General features: G+C 28.7%; 2 protein-coding genes across 2 annotated transcripts; both read left to right on the forward strand.

Moving 5' to 3' along the window:
- Positions 1-5,379: 5,379 nt before the first annotated feature.
- Positions 5,380-7,744, forward strand: LOC109791619 (aspartic proteinase CDR1-like). The gene is made up of 2 exons (XM_020350930.3): positions 5,380-6,077; positions 6,972-7,744. Exons 1-2 carry the CDS (start codon positions 5,460-5,462, stop codon positions 7,686-7,688), a joined length of 1,335 nt encoding a protein of 444 aa, XP_020206519.2. The 5' UTR covers positions 5,380-5,459; the 3' UTR covers positions 7,689-7,744.
- A 3,984-nt stretch (positions 7,745-11,728) lies between these two features.
- On the forward strand, positions 11,729-18,436 carry LOC109791622 (aspartic proteinase CDR1-like). The gene is made up of 2 exons (XM_020350935.3): positions 11,729-15,325; positions 16,960-18,436. Exons 1-2 carry the CDS (start codon positions 14,719-14,721, stop codon positions 17,694-17,696), a joined length of 1,344 nt encoding a protein of 447 aa, XP_020206524.1. The 5' UTR covers positions 11,729-14,718; the 3' UTR covers positions 17,697-18,436.
- Positions 18,437-19,309: the final 873 nt, after the last annotated feature.

A 19,309-nucleotide genomic window follows, 5' to 3' on the forward strand; every position in this document is an offset into this window, starting at 1 on the left:
AAAAATGAGTAAAGTGAAAAGGGAAGAGGGGCGAGAGAGAGAAAAAGGTCCTTCCCAAATCCAAAATGGTCACGCCTCGTGTCAGCCTAGGGGCAAGTCTGACGTCACATTAATGAAAAACCATTTATGACAAATATGAACCATCATTGCATAACCGTCATTCCCCTTAACGCACCACTTGCACGTTTCCGGGAAACGAACAGTTGTGACATATGGCACCTCAACAACCAGGCGTGCGCGAAAGGTTGCTGCTCCCTGACGAGCTCGGTTTTAAACTCCTCGACCTACGGTCTTCGAAGCTCGGGGGGCTAATGTACTATCTGCATCGCCGCGCCGAGCTCGAGCTCGGCAATTGCGGAGAACGACCTCGGACGCACATCGCATGACGTTAGCTAAGCGCTTAATTAGATCATAATTGATCTCAGGAGATCGCGGTCTAGACGAGATCCGCTATCCAATCATATCATATCTTATCTAAGGCCCAAGGCCCAATGCAACCCTAACTCACACTAAGGTACGTGCATTACTATACGAGACTCATACTCATACAAACCCTAACTTTGACATCGAAGTCTCTTTTGCAGGTACCACCCCCATCTTGGAACATCAAGCGTACCAGTGAAGGAGGCTCACCAATCTTACTCGGAGGATCATCTCTACGGCAGATTTCCGATAAAAACATTATATAACAGTTATAAATTAATGTATATAATAACAAGTTTATATAACTAATATATATGATATTTGAGAGAATTATTAAATAATGTTATCTTCAACATTTAATCTTTGATAATGAAGATTTTGAGACCATAGAAGTTAGTTAATTTACAATTTTACTTACATTTGTGAATATGTGTTGCTTTCTACATTGCGGTATGTAATATTTGGTCTATGTTTCATTCTTCGAAACTTCATTACGTGATAATGAAAATATCATTTTTATACAATTAATGATTTATATATTTTGAAGCATTAAATCATAAAATTATATAATTTATACTATTAATAATTAATATTGTCTTAAGTATTTGTTTTGTTATTAAAAAATTGATAAACTAAATGTAAAGTTATAATTTATTTGAATATATAAGATAAAATAAAAAGATTAATTTAAATTGTAAAATTACCTTTAAATTGTATCATAAAATATTAACCTTTTAATTTATTATAAACATTTCAATGTTGTTAATTTGATCAAATATTTGTATTTCAGTAATGCTCATTGATGAATTATGAAAACTTTTAGCTTCCTTTGAATCCCATTAGGGACAATGTATGATATTAAATTAAGTACGTTTTTTTTTAATGCCTATGAGAGTAATGAAAGGTAAACATATGATATTCAAAAAATACTTTAATAGATAGAATGAAAAAAAAAAGCTATTTATAAATTATGACAAAAAGAATTTAAAAATTTAGAACTTATACTAAATGCTACCACGAACTCATGAATGATTTAGCTCATTTTGAAATTGAAACTTACCTTCTATATATATATATTTATTTGCATTCGAATAAAAGACTTTATGCTTTTTTATTATTGAAACGACTGTATTTATTATTTTTATTATTAATTTTTGTGCGTTTCAATTTTGTGACGTTTATCAATTGATAACACTGTTTTAAAAATTCAAGAGCCATTCCAGGCTTTAGTGTTAAAATTCCAAGGAAGACGTTACGAGATTTAGGATTTAGGCTTTAAACCTTTTTTTTTTTTAAATATTTTTTTAATTTTAGTTTTTAAAATTTAAATCAATAACTAGAGAAATAGATACTTCTGTCAATAGTACTATTAAAAAAAAAGTGGTGTCAAATATATTGAATTGACTTGACCTAACTTGATCTGTATGGGTCAAATGTTATTTTAGGTTAAGTTACTCTAACTTACATCTTTTGTTTTAGTTGTCATTTTTTGACTCAACTTAACCCAACGTTTTCTACGAATTTTTCATAAAAATTCGTATGAAAAATCGCATATAATAAAATAAATTCTAGTAGTGTATGTTATGAACTTTTAAATTAATAAAAAAAATATTTAAGAATTTAAATTAATATTAATAACATATTTTAAAACTTTTTAACAACATTATTATTAATTAAATCTTATATATTAAACACTAATCTCTATCTTGTATGAGTAGTTTTAGATACTTTTCTTCAATGAGAGAATTTGTAGAGATTTTTTTTTCAAATATTTAAGAATTAAATATTAATGTTTTAAAATAAATTATTAATAACTAAAAATATATTTTTTTATAAAGACAAATTATTTATAATAAATGTAAAATATAATTTATATATTTAAAAATATTTATACATACTAATTTTAAATACAATTTATATATTTAAACATAATATTTATTTTTATATATTATCATTATAACTTTGAATCATATTATATATAATAAATATATATGTGAAAATACTAGTATTATTGAATATAAGAATTTTTGTTTAATTTGATATCATTCAAAAAAATATTTATACTTTTAGGTAGATTATTAAATTAAATATTAATTTAATTTCGATTAAAAGAATTAAATGTAAGGTGGGCATTTGGGGGAGAAAGGAGAATATTTCAAAAATATTAATAACTTGAAATATATATATATATATATATATATATGTGTGTGTTTTTTTTCTATTTTAATTTAATATTTTAAAAGTAAAAATACACGCTATAGTATTTAATTTAATTTTTATAGATAATATTAATAGTTAGTTCTTGATAAACACATATCATTATGAATTAAAGTGTAAAATATTTGCAGTTTTTATATAATGTTAATAAAAATAATTAATATTTAATTTGATGTATCACGGAATAACTGTAACGCCCATTTTATATAATATTAAATATATATATATATATATATATATATATATATATATATATATATTATACATTATTAACACAACTATATTATTAATAATATTTTACAGAAAAATAAAGAAAATTTTATGAACTTGTTTACGTATTGTTAACTTATATTTACATCATGTACATTTCTAAACTATTTATAGTAATGTATTTATTTACAAACTTTTTTTTTCTCACACTCTTACTACAATATTTACATGTTAGGTTGATACATGTTTACTATTAGATTAATGTGATTGGCTGGGGTAGAAAAAAAGTAACTACTATTTGGCCATCTACAATTATAGGATATTGTTGGGTTGGTGAAAACACAAATGACGATACTCCAATGCCTTGAAAGGTAACAACATTTGTAGTGACGTCCATACTCCAAGTGGTACCCGAAAAATGGTAGTGAAAGGGTCTGGTATGGTTGGCAGGTCCATCTATTTTCCATTATAAATAATTCAATTTTTTTTATTAGAAGGAGAAAAAAATAAGGAGTGAGAATAATTATCCAATAAATATAAATAAATAAATTGAATGTACAAAATTATTTATAACCAATATTATATATATATATATATATATATGAATATATATTTTAGATTTTTATGTTATATTAAAATTTGAATTTATTTTAGTAGTGACTAATCAGGATAAATGAGTATAATAATATCAACCAACAAAAGAATATTTCATCTTAAGTCCTTATTCATTTCAATCCCCAAAGTCAAACTTTCGACTACAAATTAATTCAAACTTTATTTCTTACGGTCATAGAATAACATTTATCTTTATAATGCGTATGAAGAAATAACAACAAGATGAACTTAGGATATTTTAACAAAATTATATTATAGTTAATATTAATATAAAAATAATTAAGCTAAATAAGTTTGAGCATTTTTAATTATTTTAAATTTATAATATAGTTTACGTAAATGAAATATCTTAAAAAATATTAATCAAGTAAATGACAGTGATAAATATCATAAAAGAATTAAATAACATAAACTAGCAACACCTTGTTAATTATTTAGAGTAAAAAGTATCATAAATTAAGCAAGTAAATGAGGTTAGAGATACTTCACTATTATTAAATATAGACAACATAAAATAAATATAAACATATATGAAATAAAAATTTAAAAGAGATAAAAGTCTTCCCCATACCTTAATAGAAAAGTAGAATTATTTTAGAAAAAATTTAAAACTGCCTACAAGAATTCTTTTTTCCTCATTTATCTTCTTCTTACTCTTTCTTTCTCTTCCTTCACGTTCCCACTCTCTCTTTTTATCTTTGTTTTTACCTTCTGATGGTCCCCCTCCCTCATCCTATATATAGATTAGATTTTTTATTTTTACTTTTATTTATCTATTTATTTTAAACTTAGTTAGAATATAACTAAGCATTAACTCTTTAGTTAGTAGGAGATAAGCCTTATCTTTAAAAGATAAGGTCTGTGCAGATTTTTATCTATTGTAATTATTTTTATTTTTTTCCGGATTTTTTTAGAGTTTTTTTCTCTTTATTTTACACTTTCATAATATATTTAAAATAATTTAATATAATTACTTATGTTAAATATTTGAAATTTTAACAATTTTAAATAAATATATATATATCATAATAATTAAAACATTATTCTAAAAAAATTATAATAAAATTGAATAGTAAATATTTTTATTTTAACCTGCCGGAAAAAAAAATTATAAGATATTCAAAATAAAACATCTGTATTTATCCATTTATTTTAAATATGGTAACTAAAATTTAAAAATTATTATTTTAAAAATAAGATAATGTTAAGAAAATTTATAATACTGTATCAAAATTTTTAAAATATTACATTAACTAATATTTCGAAGGTCAATTCTTATTAATATTATTGAATCAAATATTTTCAGTTTAAAAGTAATATTATTTAATAATTTTTAAGGTCTAAAATTAATATGTTAGTATAAAATAAATAATGTTAGTTTCATGAATTTTTTCTCTCGTACATTACACAGATTTATATTCTAGTATATAAGTAATATTAAACTTGACATTTTACTGATAGTGTATTGTCTATTTTTCTCATATTTTTAGAAACGCATCAATGAATTCAACAATATATTCTTCTGGTTCTTTCATATATGATATATATTTATCATTTCTCTTTGGATGTATATTAAGCATTCAAGAAATATATATGCACTGCCCACAAAATGTATACAAAATCAATTAAAAAATAGGTGATTAAAACACGTAGTCTCGTCTACATGAAAGCTTCTAAAATGGACAATAAATTGGAATAAAAAAATCAGAATTTAAGAGACACGGATGATTATAATTTAGTTAAGTAATCACTAAGATAAAAAAAAAAAAAAAAATCTGCACAGTTAATTATCTGCATGCATTCCCTAACTCTCATACATGCATAGAATTAATTGTAATGAATCGGTTTTTACTGAATGGAATTGGAAAAGATTACTCATCCTTTCAATCACCAACCTTTAATCACACTTTTCCTTTCCAATGCCACTATATATAGTGTTTTAACCATAACCCTCATTTCATAATCCATTGAGTTCCACTCATTCAACTCACAACATGGCTTCTTACCACAAAATTCTCTTTGTTTTCTTAACACTCACATTCTCAACACTATGCTTCTGTAGAAAATTCCCTAATGATACAATGAAAGGTGGTTTCAGTGTGCAACTCATTCACCGAGATTCTCCAAACTCTCCATTCTACAACCCTACCGAAACCCCTTTTCAGCAACTTCACAAGGCTTTTCAACGCTCCTTTCATCGAGTGAACCACTTTTATCCAAAATCAAAAGCTTCCCAAGAGACACCACAATCTGTGATAAGCTCCAACCAAGGAGAATACTTAGTGAAGTATTCTATTGGAACACCACCTTTTGAAGTGATTGGAATTGCTGACACGGGGAGTGACCTTGTTTGGTCACAGTGCAAGCCCTGCGATCAGTGTTACAACCAAAAGAGTCCATTGTTTGACCCTTCAAAATCCTCAACTTACAAACCTGTGTCTTGCTATTCTAGGGTTTGTGGATTGGTTGGTGAAACCTCTTGCCACTCTGATAGTGATTCCAGTTGCGAGTACACTATTTCATATGGTGATGGATCGCATTCAGAAGGAACTCTTGCCTTTGACACACTCACGTTGGACTCTACTACAGGTTTGGAATGGACTTTGCTTGATGTTTCATTTGCTTGTATTGTTATTATTTATTTATTTGTTTTTGAAGAGATCTTAAGAGTCTAGTTTAAGAATTACATGAAATTTTTATTAAAACTATGATATTTATTTGGAATTATGATGATTGGATGCATTAATAATGAAGAATATTGGATGTTTATAATTTTTTCGCTTAAAATTGTTAATTGATGTATTTTGGAGTCACAGGAAGATTTCTGATCAACCATGGTTAAATTCTGATATAACACTAATGGCATAAAAAATTTGCTTTGGGATTAGAAGTATCATATCATTCATTGATTTACAATATGATACATGTACCCATAACATTTGTACTAAGTATAATTATTCTAAAATAATTTTCTCAATTGAGCTATCATGTCGTTATTTTATATTGTTTCCTCAAAATATCCATATATGATATTACGGGAAATGTCTTAGACTAAAGGAAATTCTCATATATTTTATAAGGTTGCAGTTGTTTAATTTATATTAGTGTTTTTTTTCTATATATTTTCATATATTTAGACTCATGCCAAATATTTCTTCTTAGTTTACAAATACAAGATCACAATTGGATGCTTTAAATATATTATATTTTTATAATGTTATAAACCTTTTATTTGTTGATGTCTTTAGAAGTTAAACTTTGCACAATTTTTATATTTATTTTCAAATAATTTTTATTAATAGAAAATTTTAATGTAAATCAGAGTTATTAGGATCACAATTAGACTCATTCAAGCTATTTTATATTTTAATACTTTTTTTCTCTTAAATTTGTTAATACAAGTAGTCTTTAAATAGGCTTTAATTTTTTTTTTCATAATTTTTATGAATTTCATTTATTTAATGGCTAATTTTTTAATTTTAGGTTCTGCTATCGGATTTCTCAAGATTCCCATTGGCTGCGGTGTAAACAATGCCGGTACATTTGATTCTCAAGGGTCAGGCATAGTTGGTCTAGGAGGTGGTGTTGTTTCACTTATCACCCAAATAGGTCCTTCAATTGATTTCAAATTCTCCTATTGCTTGGTACCAATGTCTGAATCCAAAACCACAAGTAAATTAAACTTCGGAAAAAATGCTGTGGTGGCTGGTCCTGGAACAGTGTCTACTCCAATCATAACTGGTTCTGTTGAAACATTCTATTATCTAAGATTGGAGGGAATGAGTGTTGGAACAAAAAGGATTGAGCTTTTAGATGATTCAACAATCTCAAATGTCACTGACGGTAACATAATAATCGATTCAGGGACCACTCTTACCTTATTGCCACAAAGTTTTTACTCCAAATTGGAGTCAGCAGTGGCATCACGTATCATCTTAGAACGTGTTAATAGCACAAACGAAATTTTAAGCCTTTGTTACAAGTCTACACCAAATAGTGTGATTGAGGTTCCACCTGTTACAGCACATTTTACTGGTGCTGACGTTGTGTTGAACTCTTTGAACACTTTTGTTAGTGTTTCTGAGGAAGTATCATGCTTTGCTTTTGCACCCATTGCAACAGGTTCAATATTTGGAAACATAGCTCAGATAAACCACTTGGTTGGATATGATTTTGTGAAGAAGACTGTGTCCTTTAAGCCCACTGATTGCACCAAGATCTAATTAATATCCAAATGTGTTAAATAAAGAATACTTACTGTTATGCTTTGAGTTGAATATATATATATATACTTTCATAATTTGGGGCATTTTGTCACTGTTATGCGTGGGAGAGTTTTATTTTAATCATCAAATATCTGTTATCAAATGTGTTCGAGTTCAAATGCATTGCAAATATTGTGATTCATACTATATTATATATATATATATATATATATATATATATATATATATTAAATTTAAGACTATTGCAGTATCATTTTGAATTGTGTAATGAAATTGAGTTAAATACTACTCAAGTGTAGATTTGTATTGAGAAAAAAATTGGTTCAAATCAACTTGACTTAAATATTTTAATGTGCCAAATGAAAAGTATGATTAAATGGCACTTTTTATGCGTGGTTTCCTTTTTCTATATATTTATTTTAATCATTAATTTTTCTTAAGTATAATTTTGGATATTAAATTAAATTCAAAAGGCATCTTCCTGCTAAAGATCCCACTCTTCATTCCATAATTGGTGTAGTACTAATTTTTGAACACTCAGAAAAATAATAGATGAAAGAGACTACTAATTTTATAAAATTATCTTTATATTATTAATTTTATTTGTTAAAATTGATAAAATTTTATAAAAGAACATTATTGACGTACCCAGATATATATACAGATATTAAAATATACCTTAATCTTTTCTATCTTTAAATATATTATTTAAAACACTTTTTAAAATAGAAAAATTCAAATGGAATTTAATATCTGGTGAAAAAAAATTCTCGTCCGGTGTTTAATCAAATTAAATATGAAAAAAAAATTATTTGAAAGATAAAAATTAAAAAAAGAAATTAAATGCTTAATATATGATATTAAGATAAAATTTACTACTCAGAATGATAATTCCTAAATATTCTCCCTTAAGAGAAAAAATCTTTATAACATTTCGAATAACATTAACTCCTACAAGTGTACGTCAAGAGTAAGATTTATAAATAGTCGTATATATTTTTACTTGTTTTTCTTTGTTGTCCACCGCTTTCACTATACCTCTTTTTTTTATTTTATTTTTATTTTATTTTTATTATTATTATTGTAAAAGATCATTTTGGATGCAAAATTGCTGGATGAGATAAAATGCTCATATTTAAAATAAAATAAATTTAATTTAATAATTTTGAAAAAAAATTATTGTGATAGTTAAAATAACCTTATATCTCACTTTAATTTTTTTTTCTTTTATAGTATTCAAAATATAATTTATATATTACAAATTTATTTATATTAAATTTAAATTATACAAAAATGTTATCATTATTCCCGTTGAAATTCATAAGGTAAAATCCACATATAAATAATGACAATAAAAATTTCATTTTTTTTACTCTCAATTAAATATTCTTAATGATTTATCTCTTTTATCCTATGCATGTGCATCCCAAGTATAATCTCGCAACTAGACTTTTTTTACCCGCAACTATTTCAACTTACATTTTTTTTTTGTAAATTTGATCTTATTATCTGTTTATCTCTTTCAAGTTACATTATTTATCTGTTTCTATCCCTAAATAATATTTCAATATTATTTGATTACCGTACAAGAATTCATGTATTAATTTGTTTGATATCATTCTTTTTAAAAAATTTACCTCTCTATTATTAATAAATATAATAAATAATTAAAGAATATAAATACAAAAACGACGTACGAATATCATTTTCAATTTAACATAAATTATTCCCAAAATAAAGTCATACACATAAATTTCGTTACCTAATTGAGGGAAGCTTAACATTAATTAAATGGGAAATGATTACACTTGAGCAAGGATTTATTAGACATTACTTTTTTTTTAAAATATTTAACCAGACACCTTTCTTTCTTTCTTTCTTTTTTTTTTTTTGTTTTTTTTCTTTTTTTTATCACATCATATTACTAGTACTTATCATAGTTATATTTTTCTTTTCTAATAATATTTGAGGTGTGTTAATATAAAAAAATTTAGGTAATTCAAAAGTATTTACACTCCCATAACATGGCGGTAAGTTTTTTAATTTACAAGAAAATATATATCTCTTTTATTTCATTTTGTTTGACGTTTAATTAACAAAATTTTAAAAAATATAATTAATATATATGATTTTATCAAATAATTATGCAATTGTGGAGAAAAGATATATACACTAGAAATGGATGGAGATTGAATAATATTAATAAAAAAAATTCACTTTTTTAAAATAACGAAGTAGTATTGTCATTACAAGGAGTGCAGGTGAATATACAAGAATATGAATACAAGGTATTTTTATATATTAATTCATATCACCGAGATTACATCTAGTTTTTGATCTAATTAGATCAAGTTCATCTATTTTTATACAAAGATACAAGTTTTTTTTTTTCAACTCACTTTTGACTCAAACTTAATTAAGTGTTCTTTGACTTGCCTTTTAAAATAATTACTGAAATATTCTCTAACATAAAGTCTATCTAAGTTTCAACAACCAAGTATTTTTTAACAGATAAGTCTCTCTCAGTTCAAAGTAATAACTCAGTTATATCTAGGTATGATAATAATGTTGTTTTGTCTTAGTTTCAAGATACGATACAATCAATATAATACAAAATTGATTTACAAAAAGAATGAATATGTTTAAATGAGAAATAACAACTCTACTTTGTAAATCATCATGCTTTCTTAAATAGATGTCTTAATGAAGATGACCATTGAAAATATTTGATCATCGATCTCTCACATGATTGTTTTGCTTATCTTCATCTTTTTTCTTTGTGTAAAGTGTAACACCCAATTTTTCATAAAATATAATATAAGTGTTTTATTAATAATTTTTATATATTTTTTATTTTATTAGTAAAGGTTGCTAAATATTTGTTTTAAATATTTAATTAATATATTTTAGAATATAATATATAGAGATTTTATTAAAGGTTGTTATAATATTTATTAAAAGGGAAGGAAATTCGCAACTGTGGTGAAGTGTTTTAACTAAAGAAGGATTAAGGGAATGTTTAGGTTTTTAAAGAATATTTTTCTGATCAAACCCTCTTATGCCTCTATTTTCACGTTCTTTGACGCTTGCGTGCTTTAAAGAGAACACATTGGAAGAGCAATGAGAATGGATCACCGGAGAAGAGGAAGAAGATTAGGCTTGTACGTTGCATCACTCCAGGTAAGGGAGGAGTACAAACACTCATTTTTAGGGATTGGGTGTATGCATGAATGGTAGAAGGATTGACCCCAATACCATAAGTTTTCTGTTTGATGAGATGTTATGTGCATTTGATGTGATTTATTGAGTATATTTTGAATATATAATTTATTTGATGATCAGATATTTTTAGTGTAATTAATTGAGTGCTCTATAGAAAGAGGTTAGAACCTTAAGGAGAGAAATTTGTTAAATTTAAGGGGTAAAAGTTGTAAATGATAAAATTGGTGAATTTCTAGATGTAAAATGAGTTCTAGGATATTATACTTTGTATGATTGATCGTGGAAACGTTAATTTCAAGATCTAGGAATTTTGATGTTGATGATTGGGCGTTGGATCGCACGCGATGTCGGGCTTGAGTGCTCAAATTCGGGCATGCCTTCATGTGTATGAAGGCCTTGTCTAAACGTGTTGGCACCAGGTGGGAAAATGTCCACACCGAGCGCAAGATAAATTTGGTGCTCTCTATCTCGGCTTAAAGCTGGGCTTTTAAGTTGGGCTTGAATTAAGCCAAACTTGTTATTTTTAAGCGCTGGCGTAATTACGGGCTTGTTATTTTTAAGCTGAGCGTAATTAAGTCGAGCTTGTTATTTTTAAGCCGAACGTAATTATTAAGCTGGGCATGAGTTGACTAGAATGCTCTCTTTCTTGGCTTAAAGTCGGGTAAAATGCTCTCTTTCTTGGCTTAAAGTCGGGCATGGGTTCCCAAGCTTGACGTACGTAGATTATCAGGAGATTCCTTTATGATGTTTTATGATGTTTTAAATGCTCTCTTTAAAATGCTCTCTTTCTTGGCTTAAAGTCGGGCATGGGTTCCCAAGCTTGACGTACGTAGATTATCAGGAGATTCCTCCTCGCTACGTTGGAGGCACCTCAAAAGGTGGGATAACTGACCCCAAGATTTAACGCGGCTGCATACACAAGGTAGGATTCGAACCTCTAACCTTGCTTAAGCATGGATCAACCCCTACTGCTGAACCACACGCTTGGGGTTTAGTGATGAATATGTATATATGTATATATGCATTTATGCTTGATGAATGATGATTTTCTATCTGAATGGATGATATGATGATCATGATGTATTTATATAAAAGCATTGATGGATGATAATTGGTGTGAATGAGTATAGATGTTTATGAATGATGATGATATGATGATCATGATGAAGTATACAGAAGCATTTCCATGGTTGTGATATGCATCATAATTGCATAATTCTGTGGTTTTGGCCATGGCGGGAACCTATTGGTGTTCTAATGGTAACACTTCTATTTTGGTAGCCTAAGGTTAACATGGGAATCAGGTATCAACTGTATATTCTTGATGATGATGGCTGGTGATGGAATCATATACTTGGAAATGCAAGAGGTGACACACTCAAAGATCCAAGAGGAGTGGGCTAGACATGGAAGATTGGGCCTGTCAAGGCCCAATGGGCCTTATGGGCTTGGAAGGCCCAAACCAAGTTTCAACATGGGCCTATCTTGTTATTAACATTCTTATAATATTTTTGTTAGCATAGTTTGAATATATTTTGGTCTTGTATTTTGGACCACATAGAGTAGCATTTTAGGTTTTAGGCTAGTTGGGCCTAGTTTTGGGCTTCATGGGCCTTTGGGCTTTTGGTACCCAATATTGGGCTCATTTTTATTCTTGTAATTTGTCCTTTCCATTGTAATTGTTTGACCAATGTAATTAGGTCATTAGAATAGGAAAATACAAGGAATACTAAAGTATGCTAATTAGGTTAAATTAGGTTTAATTTGGAAGTTATTTAAGTTAAATTTGAGTCACATGTTTAGCACCATGGGTGGCTGAACATGTGCCACTCAAATTAACCCTAAATGACTCTCAAATCACACCTAAATGCACCTTGGTACCTAAATTTTCAGACTTACACATGTGCACCAAAGTTTGAATTCAAATTTCAAATTTGAATTCAAACTTTAGGCGCCATTTTGTGAGGCTTTAGTTTAGGCACCTATGGGTCACAATTCCGTGCATACTTAAGCCATTCTTTCACCTTTTGTATTCACTTTTGAGAATAATGAAATTTGAGAGCTTATTCAGCCAAATTTCGTTCAAGAGTCACCATGAGAGAGAGCTACACTTTTAGGAACCCTATTAGGTTTCCTCCTCTTTGAAGTGAGCTTTCCCTTGCACCTTAAGCTTGGATGCTTCCATCCAAGGCTTAAGCCTCTTCTATATCCGAGATTCTTCCTCCAACAAGTGTTCATCATTGTGGTTTCCATCTCCTTGAAGAAGATCCGTGCCTAGAAGAAGATAAGGAGGAGCTCATATTCACTTCTTCTTCCTTCTTTCTATTAGCCGGGTACCCCATGCATTTAGATGTAGGTGCACATCGCATTGCATTTCTCTCTATGTGTTGATGAATGGAATTAATGTTATCTATAGTTGAAGTTATGTGTTATTATGATTATTATAGTTGAAATATGAATCCTAATTACTATAGTTTGAAACATAAGTTGTTGTTATTATATTTTGAAATATTAATTGTTAATTATTATATTTGTTTATTGTGAAGGGATGAGATGCCGAAGGTTGCAGCCCATTCTTTAGAGTGAGATTATTCTCACTCCCTATTTGTTGTTGATGTGTCTTTTGTATGTTTTGCAAATGAGGGTCCTCAATCTTGAGAGGAGCAGAGAGAGGTCTAGGTGTGTGTGGAACTCTGATGCCAATGTGACACTGAGGATTGGAGTAGTTTAGGAAATATATTACTTATTTGTCATTTCAGTATCATTGAATTACAATTTGTTTACTACTACTCGATTTATTTACTTTTCAATGGTATGAATTATTCTATTTGTGATTTCTATGAGGATGTATTTGAGATTTTCACGAGTTTAAATTGTTTTCATTCTTGAGGGTAGATGGATGTCAAAGAAAGAAGTGTTCATTAGTGCATTAAATGCCTACATTAAATGTATTTCACCAAATTGTCACTTCTTATTTGATCAAGAAGATTACTTATCACCTTTTACAAACCAAATGGGTGGAACCATGCGCGAGGATCTTTTGCCTTTTCCTGAAACAAAGTATGTTTTTTGTTCCTTTTAGCTGAATATAAATATTGAGAAAGTTTTTTTTTATTCGATTTGTTAAGGAATTATATAGAGACAAATGATTCTTTTATTAGACATCATAATGATATGAAATTAAAATGTGTGTATGTTAGACTAAGTACTTTGTCTGGCTAGACAACTCAATCATCTTAGTGTCTTATTCTTCTTAATACTTTATTCGTAAAACTTTTCTCTAAAGAAATATCTATGTTTATTGACATAAAACTTGAGGTTCTAAGGAGTCTTAAGATTATCTTTTGACTAATAGTAACTTTCCTAGTATATTCTTGACCCTTTTAGATTCTCACCAATAAAATGTATTGCAAAAGAAAAAAAAATTAAATAAACAAAAGAATGAATTAATAAAAATTTAGAGTATAATAAGAAAAAAAAAATTAATGTTACATTGATGTCATGACAATCAAATTGAAATTGAATAAATACGTATTGTTAAAACATTAAATAAAATGAATCAGAAAGAGTAATTAATAACGCTTGATTAGTTAATCTATACTTCTACATTAATAATTAAAAAGATTTTCTTATTTATTGTTTTATAACAGAGACACATAGTGACTTTGTTTTTTGGTGATCACTTGACAAAAATATTATTTCTAGTCTTAAACTACCAGCCTTGACTCACTCATCCATCACCAGTGTATATAATGCCTAAAACATAACGCCCTTTCCATCCACTCCCCTTAATTCAATCCAAAACATGGCTACTTACGCCAATGTTATCTTTGTTTTCTTAACACTCACATTATCAATCCTTTGCTTGTGTGGATTAGCCCTAACTGATGAGGCACACAAAGGTGGCTTCAGTCTACAACTCATTCACAGAGACTCCCCACAATCACCATTTTATGACCCCACCGAAACCCCATTTCAGCAACTTCACAACGCTTTGCAACGCTCTTTTAAACGCGTGAACCATTTCTACCCAAACAAAAAACGTCCCCAAAAGACACCACAGTCTGTGATGTCACTCAGCCATGGAGAATACCTCATGAAGTACTCCATTGGAACGCCGCCGTTTGAAGTGATGGGCATTGCCGACACGGGGAGTGACCTTGTTTGGTTGCAATGCAAGCCTTGCGAAAAGTGTTACAACCAAACCGATCCACTGTTCGATCCTTCCAAGTCTTCAACGTACCAACCCATCTATTGCCATTCCAAGGTGCGTGAATCACTAAGCCAAAACGGTGAAGCCTCGTGCCATTCCGGTACTGATCCCAATTGCGAGTACAGTATTGCATACGGTGATGGATCATATTCAAATGGAACTCTTGCATTTGAAACACTCACTTTGAGCTCTACTACAGGTTAGGACCCAATTAATCCACCTGATAGGATATTTCAATTTGCATGTTTCTTCTTTTAAATTTTAAGACATAGCAACGAATGTCTTTAATGGTATGTTTGGATGAGAAATTTTACAAATTCAAGAAATTTTAAATTCTTGATATTTGAATTACTTTGATTTCAATTTCTATCATTCTTAAAATATTTTGTTTGGATAAGTCACTTCAAATTTCTCAAATTTTAAATTGTTGGGTTGGATATGATAATTTGATTCCACCATGGTAAAATTGATTTTAAAAATATATTTATATTTTGATATTTTTAAATTAAATTTTATAAAAATAAATATTAGCTAATTTTTAAATATTTATAATAATATTTAAAATTAATATTAGATAATATTTAATAATTTTAAAAATATTTTTGAATATTCAATAATTAAAAACTTGAAGAAATAAGAGATAAGATAAAATATATAAGTGAAATAAGAAAGAAAATATGAGGAATTTCAAATTCTTACTTTTTTTGGGAGAATTTGAAATTCTATTATTTCAAGAAATTTTACAAATACTTAAATTTCAAATTCCTTATAAATTCTCCATCCAAACAAGATATTTCACCTCAAAGAATTTGAAATTATTCAAATGAATAAATTAATCCATTTAAATTCCCCATCTAAATACATTATAAGGGTCTTTTAGTTAAGGGTTTATTTGGTTTGAAGCAAGGGAAATGCTGGTACGGGTTTTAATGGTAGGGAGTTTTGTTTAGTTCGGATAAGGGAAAATGATAGATTTAATAAAGAGGAGAAGAGGTAATCCAATATATAATTTAAGGATAAAATTTATGTATAGGTTTTTTTAAGTGTATTTAATATTATTTTTTAATCAAAATTAAGGATTTACTTTATATATATATATATATATATATATATATATATATATTAAATATAACTGTATATTATCAAAGTAAAATGAGTGCATGGTGGTCGATAACAAATCAATATGAACCATGTCTTTCTAAAGTAAATATGTGATAGTTGGTAGTAAGTCGATTTGAACCCTGTCTTTTCGAGATGAGAGTGTGGTGGTTAGTAGTAACCCAATATGAACCCCTTTTTTTCAAGACATGTGTGTATGATAGTCAATAGTGGACCGATTTGAACCATGTCATTTCAAGGTGAGGGTGTGGTGGTCAATAATGATCCCAATTTTGATTAGAGAACAACATCAATTACACATAAAGAACTGTACCTAAATTTTGTCAATTGTTTAAATTTTTTATAGTTAAATATAAAAAAATTTCTATTAAGTCAATTTTATTTAATACTTTTAATCTAAAGATAGCCTTAAAATAATAAATGAAAATATTATCTACAATAAATGTGATTAGAGATATCTTAATAGATGTAATATATTTTTTTCTTCATGATATGGTGAAAATTATATGCATGTTTCTATATTTCTTAATTAATGTGAAATAAATGATTTTAAAAACGAACAATTATTTTCATATGGTTTTGTGCTTATTTAATTATTAGAAGCTTTTTTATTTAATGCCTATTATTTATTTTTTGTTTTTATTTATTTTTTATTCATATCAATTAATGTTTTGATTAATGAATATTAATTTTTTTTTTCTATATTTTTTTCAGGTTCCTCCGTTGCGTTTCCCAAAATACCAATTGGTTGTGGTGTGAATAATGGTGGTAAATTTGACCCTAAAGGTTCTGGTATAGTTGGACTAGGAAAGGGTAGTATTTCACTTATCACCAAAATAGGCCCTTCAATTGATTTCAAATTCTCCTATTGCTTGTTACCAAATTTTGAATCCAAAACCACAAGTAAATTAAATTTCGGAAAAAATGCTGTGGTGGCTGGTCCGGGGACAGTTTCTACCCCAATAAAACATGATCCAGTTGATACTTTTTATGTCCTTAAACTGGAGGGAATAAGTGTTGGGTCCAAAAGAATAGAGCTTGTAGATGATTCAACATCCAATGATGATAATGGCAACATAATAATCGACACAGGAACAACATTAACCTTTTTGCCAGCAAAGTTTTACGCCAAATTGGAGTCAGAAGTGGCTGCACAAATCAAATTAGAACGTGTTCATAATCCAGAACACATTTTAACCCTTTGTTACAAGTCTCCACCAAAAAAAGTAATTGTGGCTCCACCTATTACAGCACATTTTACTGGTGCGGACGTTGTGTTGAATCCTTTAAACACTTTTGTTAGTGTTTCTCATGACGTAATATGCTTTGCTTTTGCACCAGTAGAAACCAATTCCATCTTTGGAAACATGGCGCAGATGAACTATTTGATTGGATATGATTTGGTGAAGAAGACTGTGTCCTTTAAGCCCATTGATTGCACCAAGATGTAATATTGAAATGTATTCCTTGTTTAGTTAAACAAACTACCGTGTTAAATAATTGAATTTATATGCTAAGTTAATTCTATATATTCTGTGATAATAGCGAATGAAAGGATGACGAGATGGTGAGAGACTAGGGTTGTTAAAAATACCGCAAATTCCCTTCACGCTTAGAAGAAAATTCTAGAAATATTGTGAACTTCTGGAATATATATACATGATTCTAGAATACTAATCTGATTGTAATGGAACATTGTAGAAACATGTGAAATATTTTTTGATATAATCGCCACATATATGGTGGTGAAAGAAGCCTTTATATATAGGCAAGAGATGTAATCGTCAGTGTGAAGCAAATATATAATAAGCATTTCCATAAGCTAAAAGCTACATTACGATGGAATAGGGAAGTGAAGTGAAAGAACTTGCTTCCTTTTTCTTCTTCAAGCTCACGGATCTTCTTCCTTGATGAAGAATTCTGGACTTGAATGCGGTTTAGAGGGCAAAGAAGAGTGTATTCCTAAGCTAAGATGGAAGCATCCAAGATAGAAACTCAAAAGAATGCCCACGGACAAGACTTAGAAACGTAGGATTCCTAAGGCTAAGACTATGGACTCTTTGGGTTGACTTTGAAAGAGACTTGGATGAAGTGAATTTTTAGAAATCTCATTAATGATTAATGTTCAAAGTACTGAAATGTGAAGAGAAAAGTCCAATTTATAGGCTAAGGAAGCAAGCATAATGGTGTCAACTCAAGGAGCACAATTGGCGCCAAATATTTGAATTTCAAATGGGATTTGAAATTCAAATTTCTTGGCAGCCTCACGTGCACATCCAAGAGCTGATTCCATGTGCATTAAGGTTGCATTTAGAGTTAATTTGATGTTGATTTGGGTGGTCCATGTGCATCACCTTGTGGGTTAGCCCATGTACACCAAATGCAACTCAAATTACTCCTAAATGTAACCTTAATTTTAGCTAACTTTTCCTAATTAAACTTTTCCTTTATATTCCTATTCTAATGGCCTAAATACAATGGCCAACCTATCACAAACATTAAGAAATAATAAAAGAAAAAAAATGAGCTTAATATTAGATACCAAAAGCCCAAAGGCCCATAAAGCCCAAGAATAGGTCCAATAAGTCTATAGCCCAAAAATGCTAATCTATGTGATCCAAAATACAACACCAAAAGATATGAAATCTATACTAATATAATATATACACATAGAAGAAAATGAATGTCTCAAGGTGTGACCCATGTGAGAAGCAACTTAGGCCATCCAAGCCCATCAAGCCTATTGGGCTCTGACTAACCCAAATCTTCATGTCTATTCCATTCCTCTTGGATCATTCAAGATATCACCTTTTGCCCTCCTAGGCATAATTCCATCACATTAGCTCCTCCAAAAACATTCACATTCACGTTCCAGTTAATTTGCTATTCAAATAAATTCTACTATACAATTTATTTGTTTTTTTAGTATTCTTCTATTTCAAAAAAAAAATCTAACTATATTTCACCTTTCTTTTAAAATGTTTTCTTAACTTATGGTCATTATTAATCAATCATCATCTAATTCAATCTTTATTATTACGAAAGAGAATTATGATTTTTGAAG

The sequence above is a fragment of the Cajanus cajan genome, chromosome 10, assembly GCF_000230855.2.
Source record: "Cajanus cajan strain Asha chromosome 10, NIPB_CcT2T_4, whole genome shotgun sequence".
Taxonomy (NCBI): domain Eukaryota; kingdom Viridiplantae; phylum Streptophyta; class Magnoliopsida; order Fabales; family Fabaceae; genus Cajanus; species Cajanus cajan.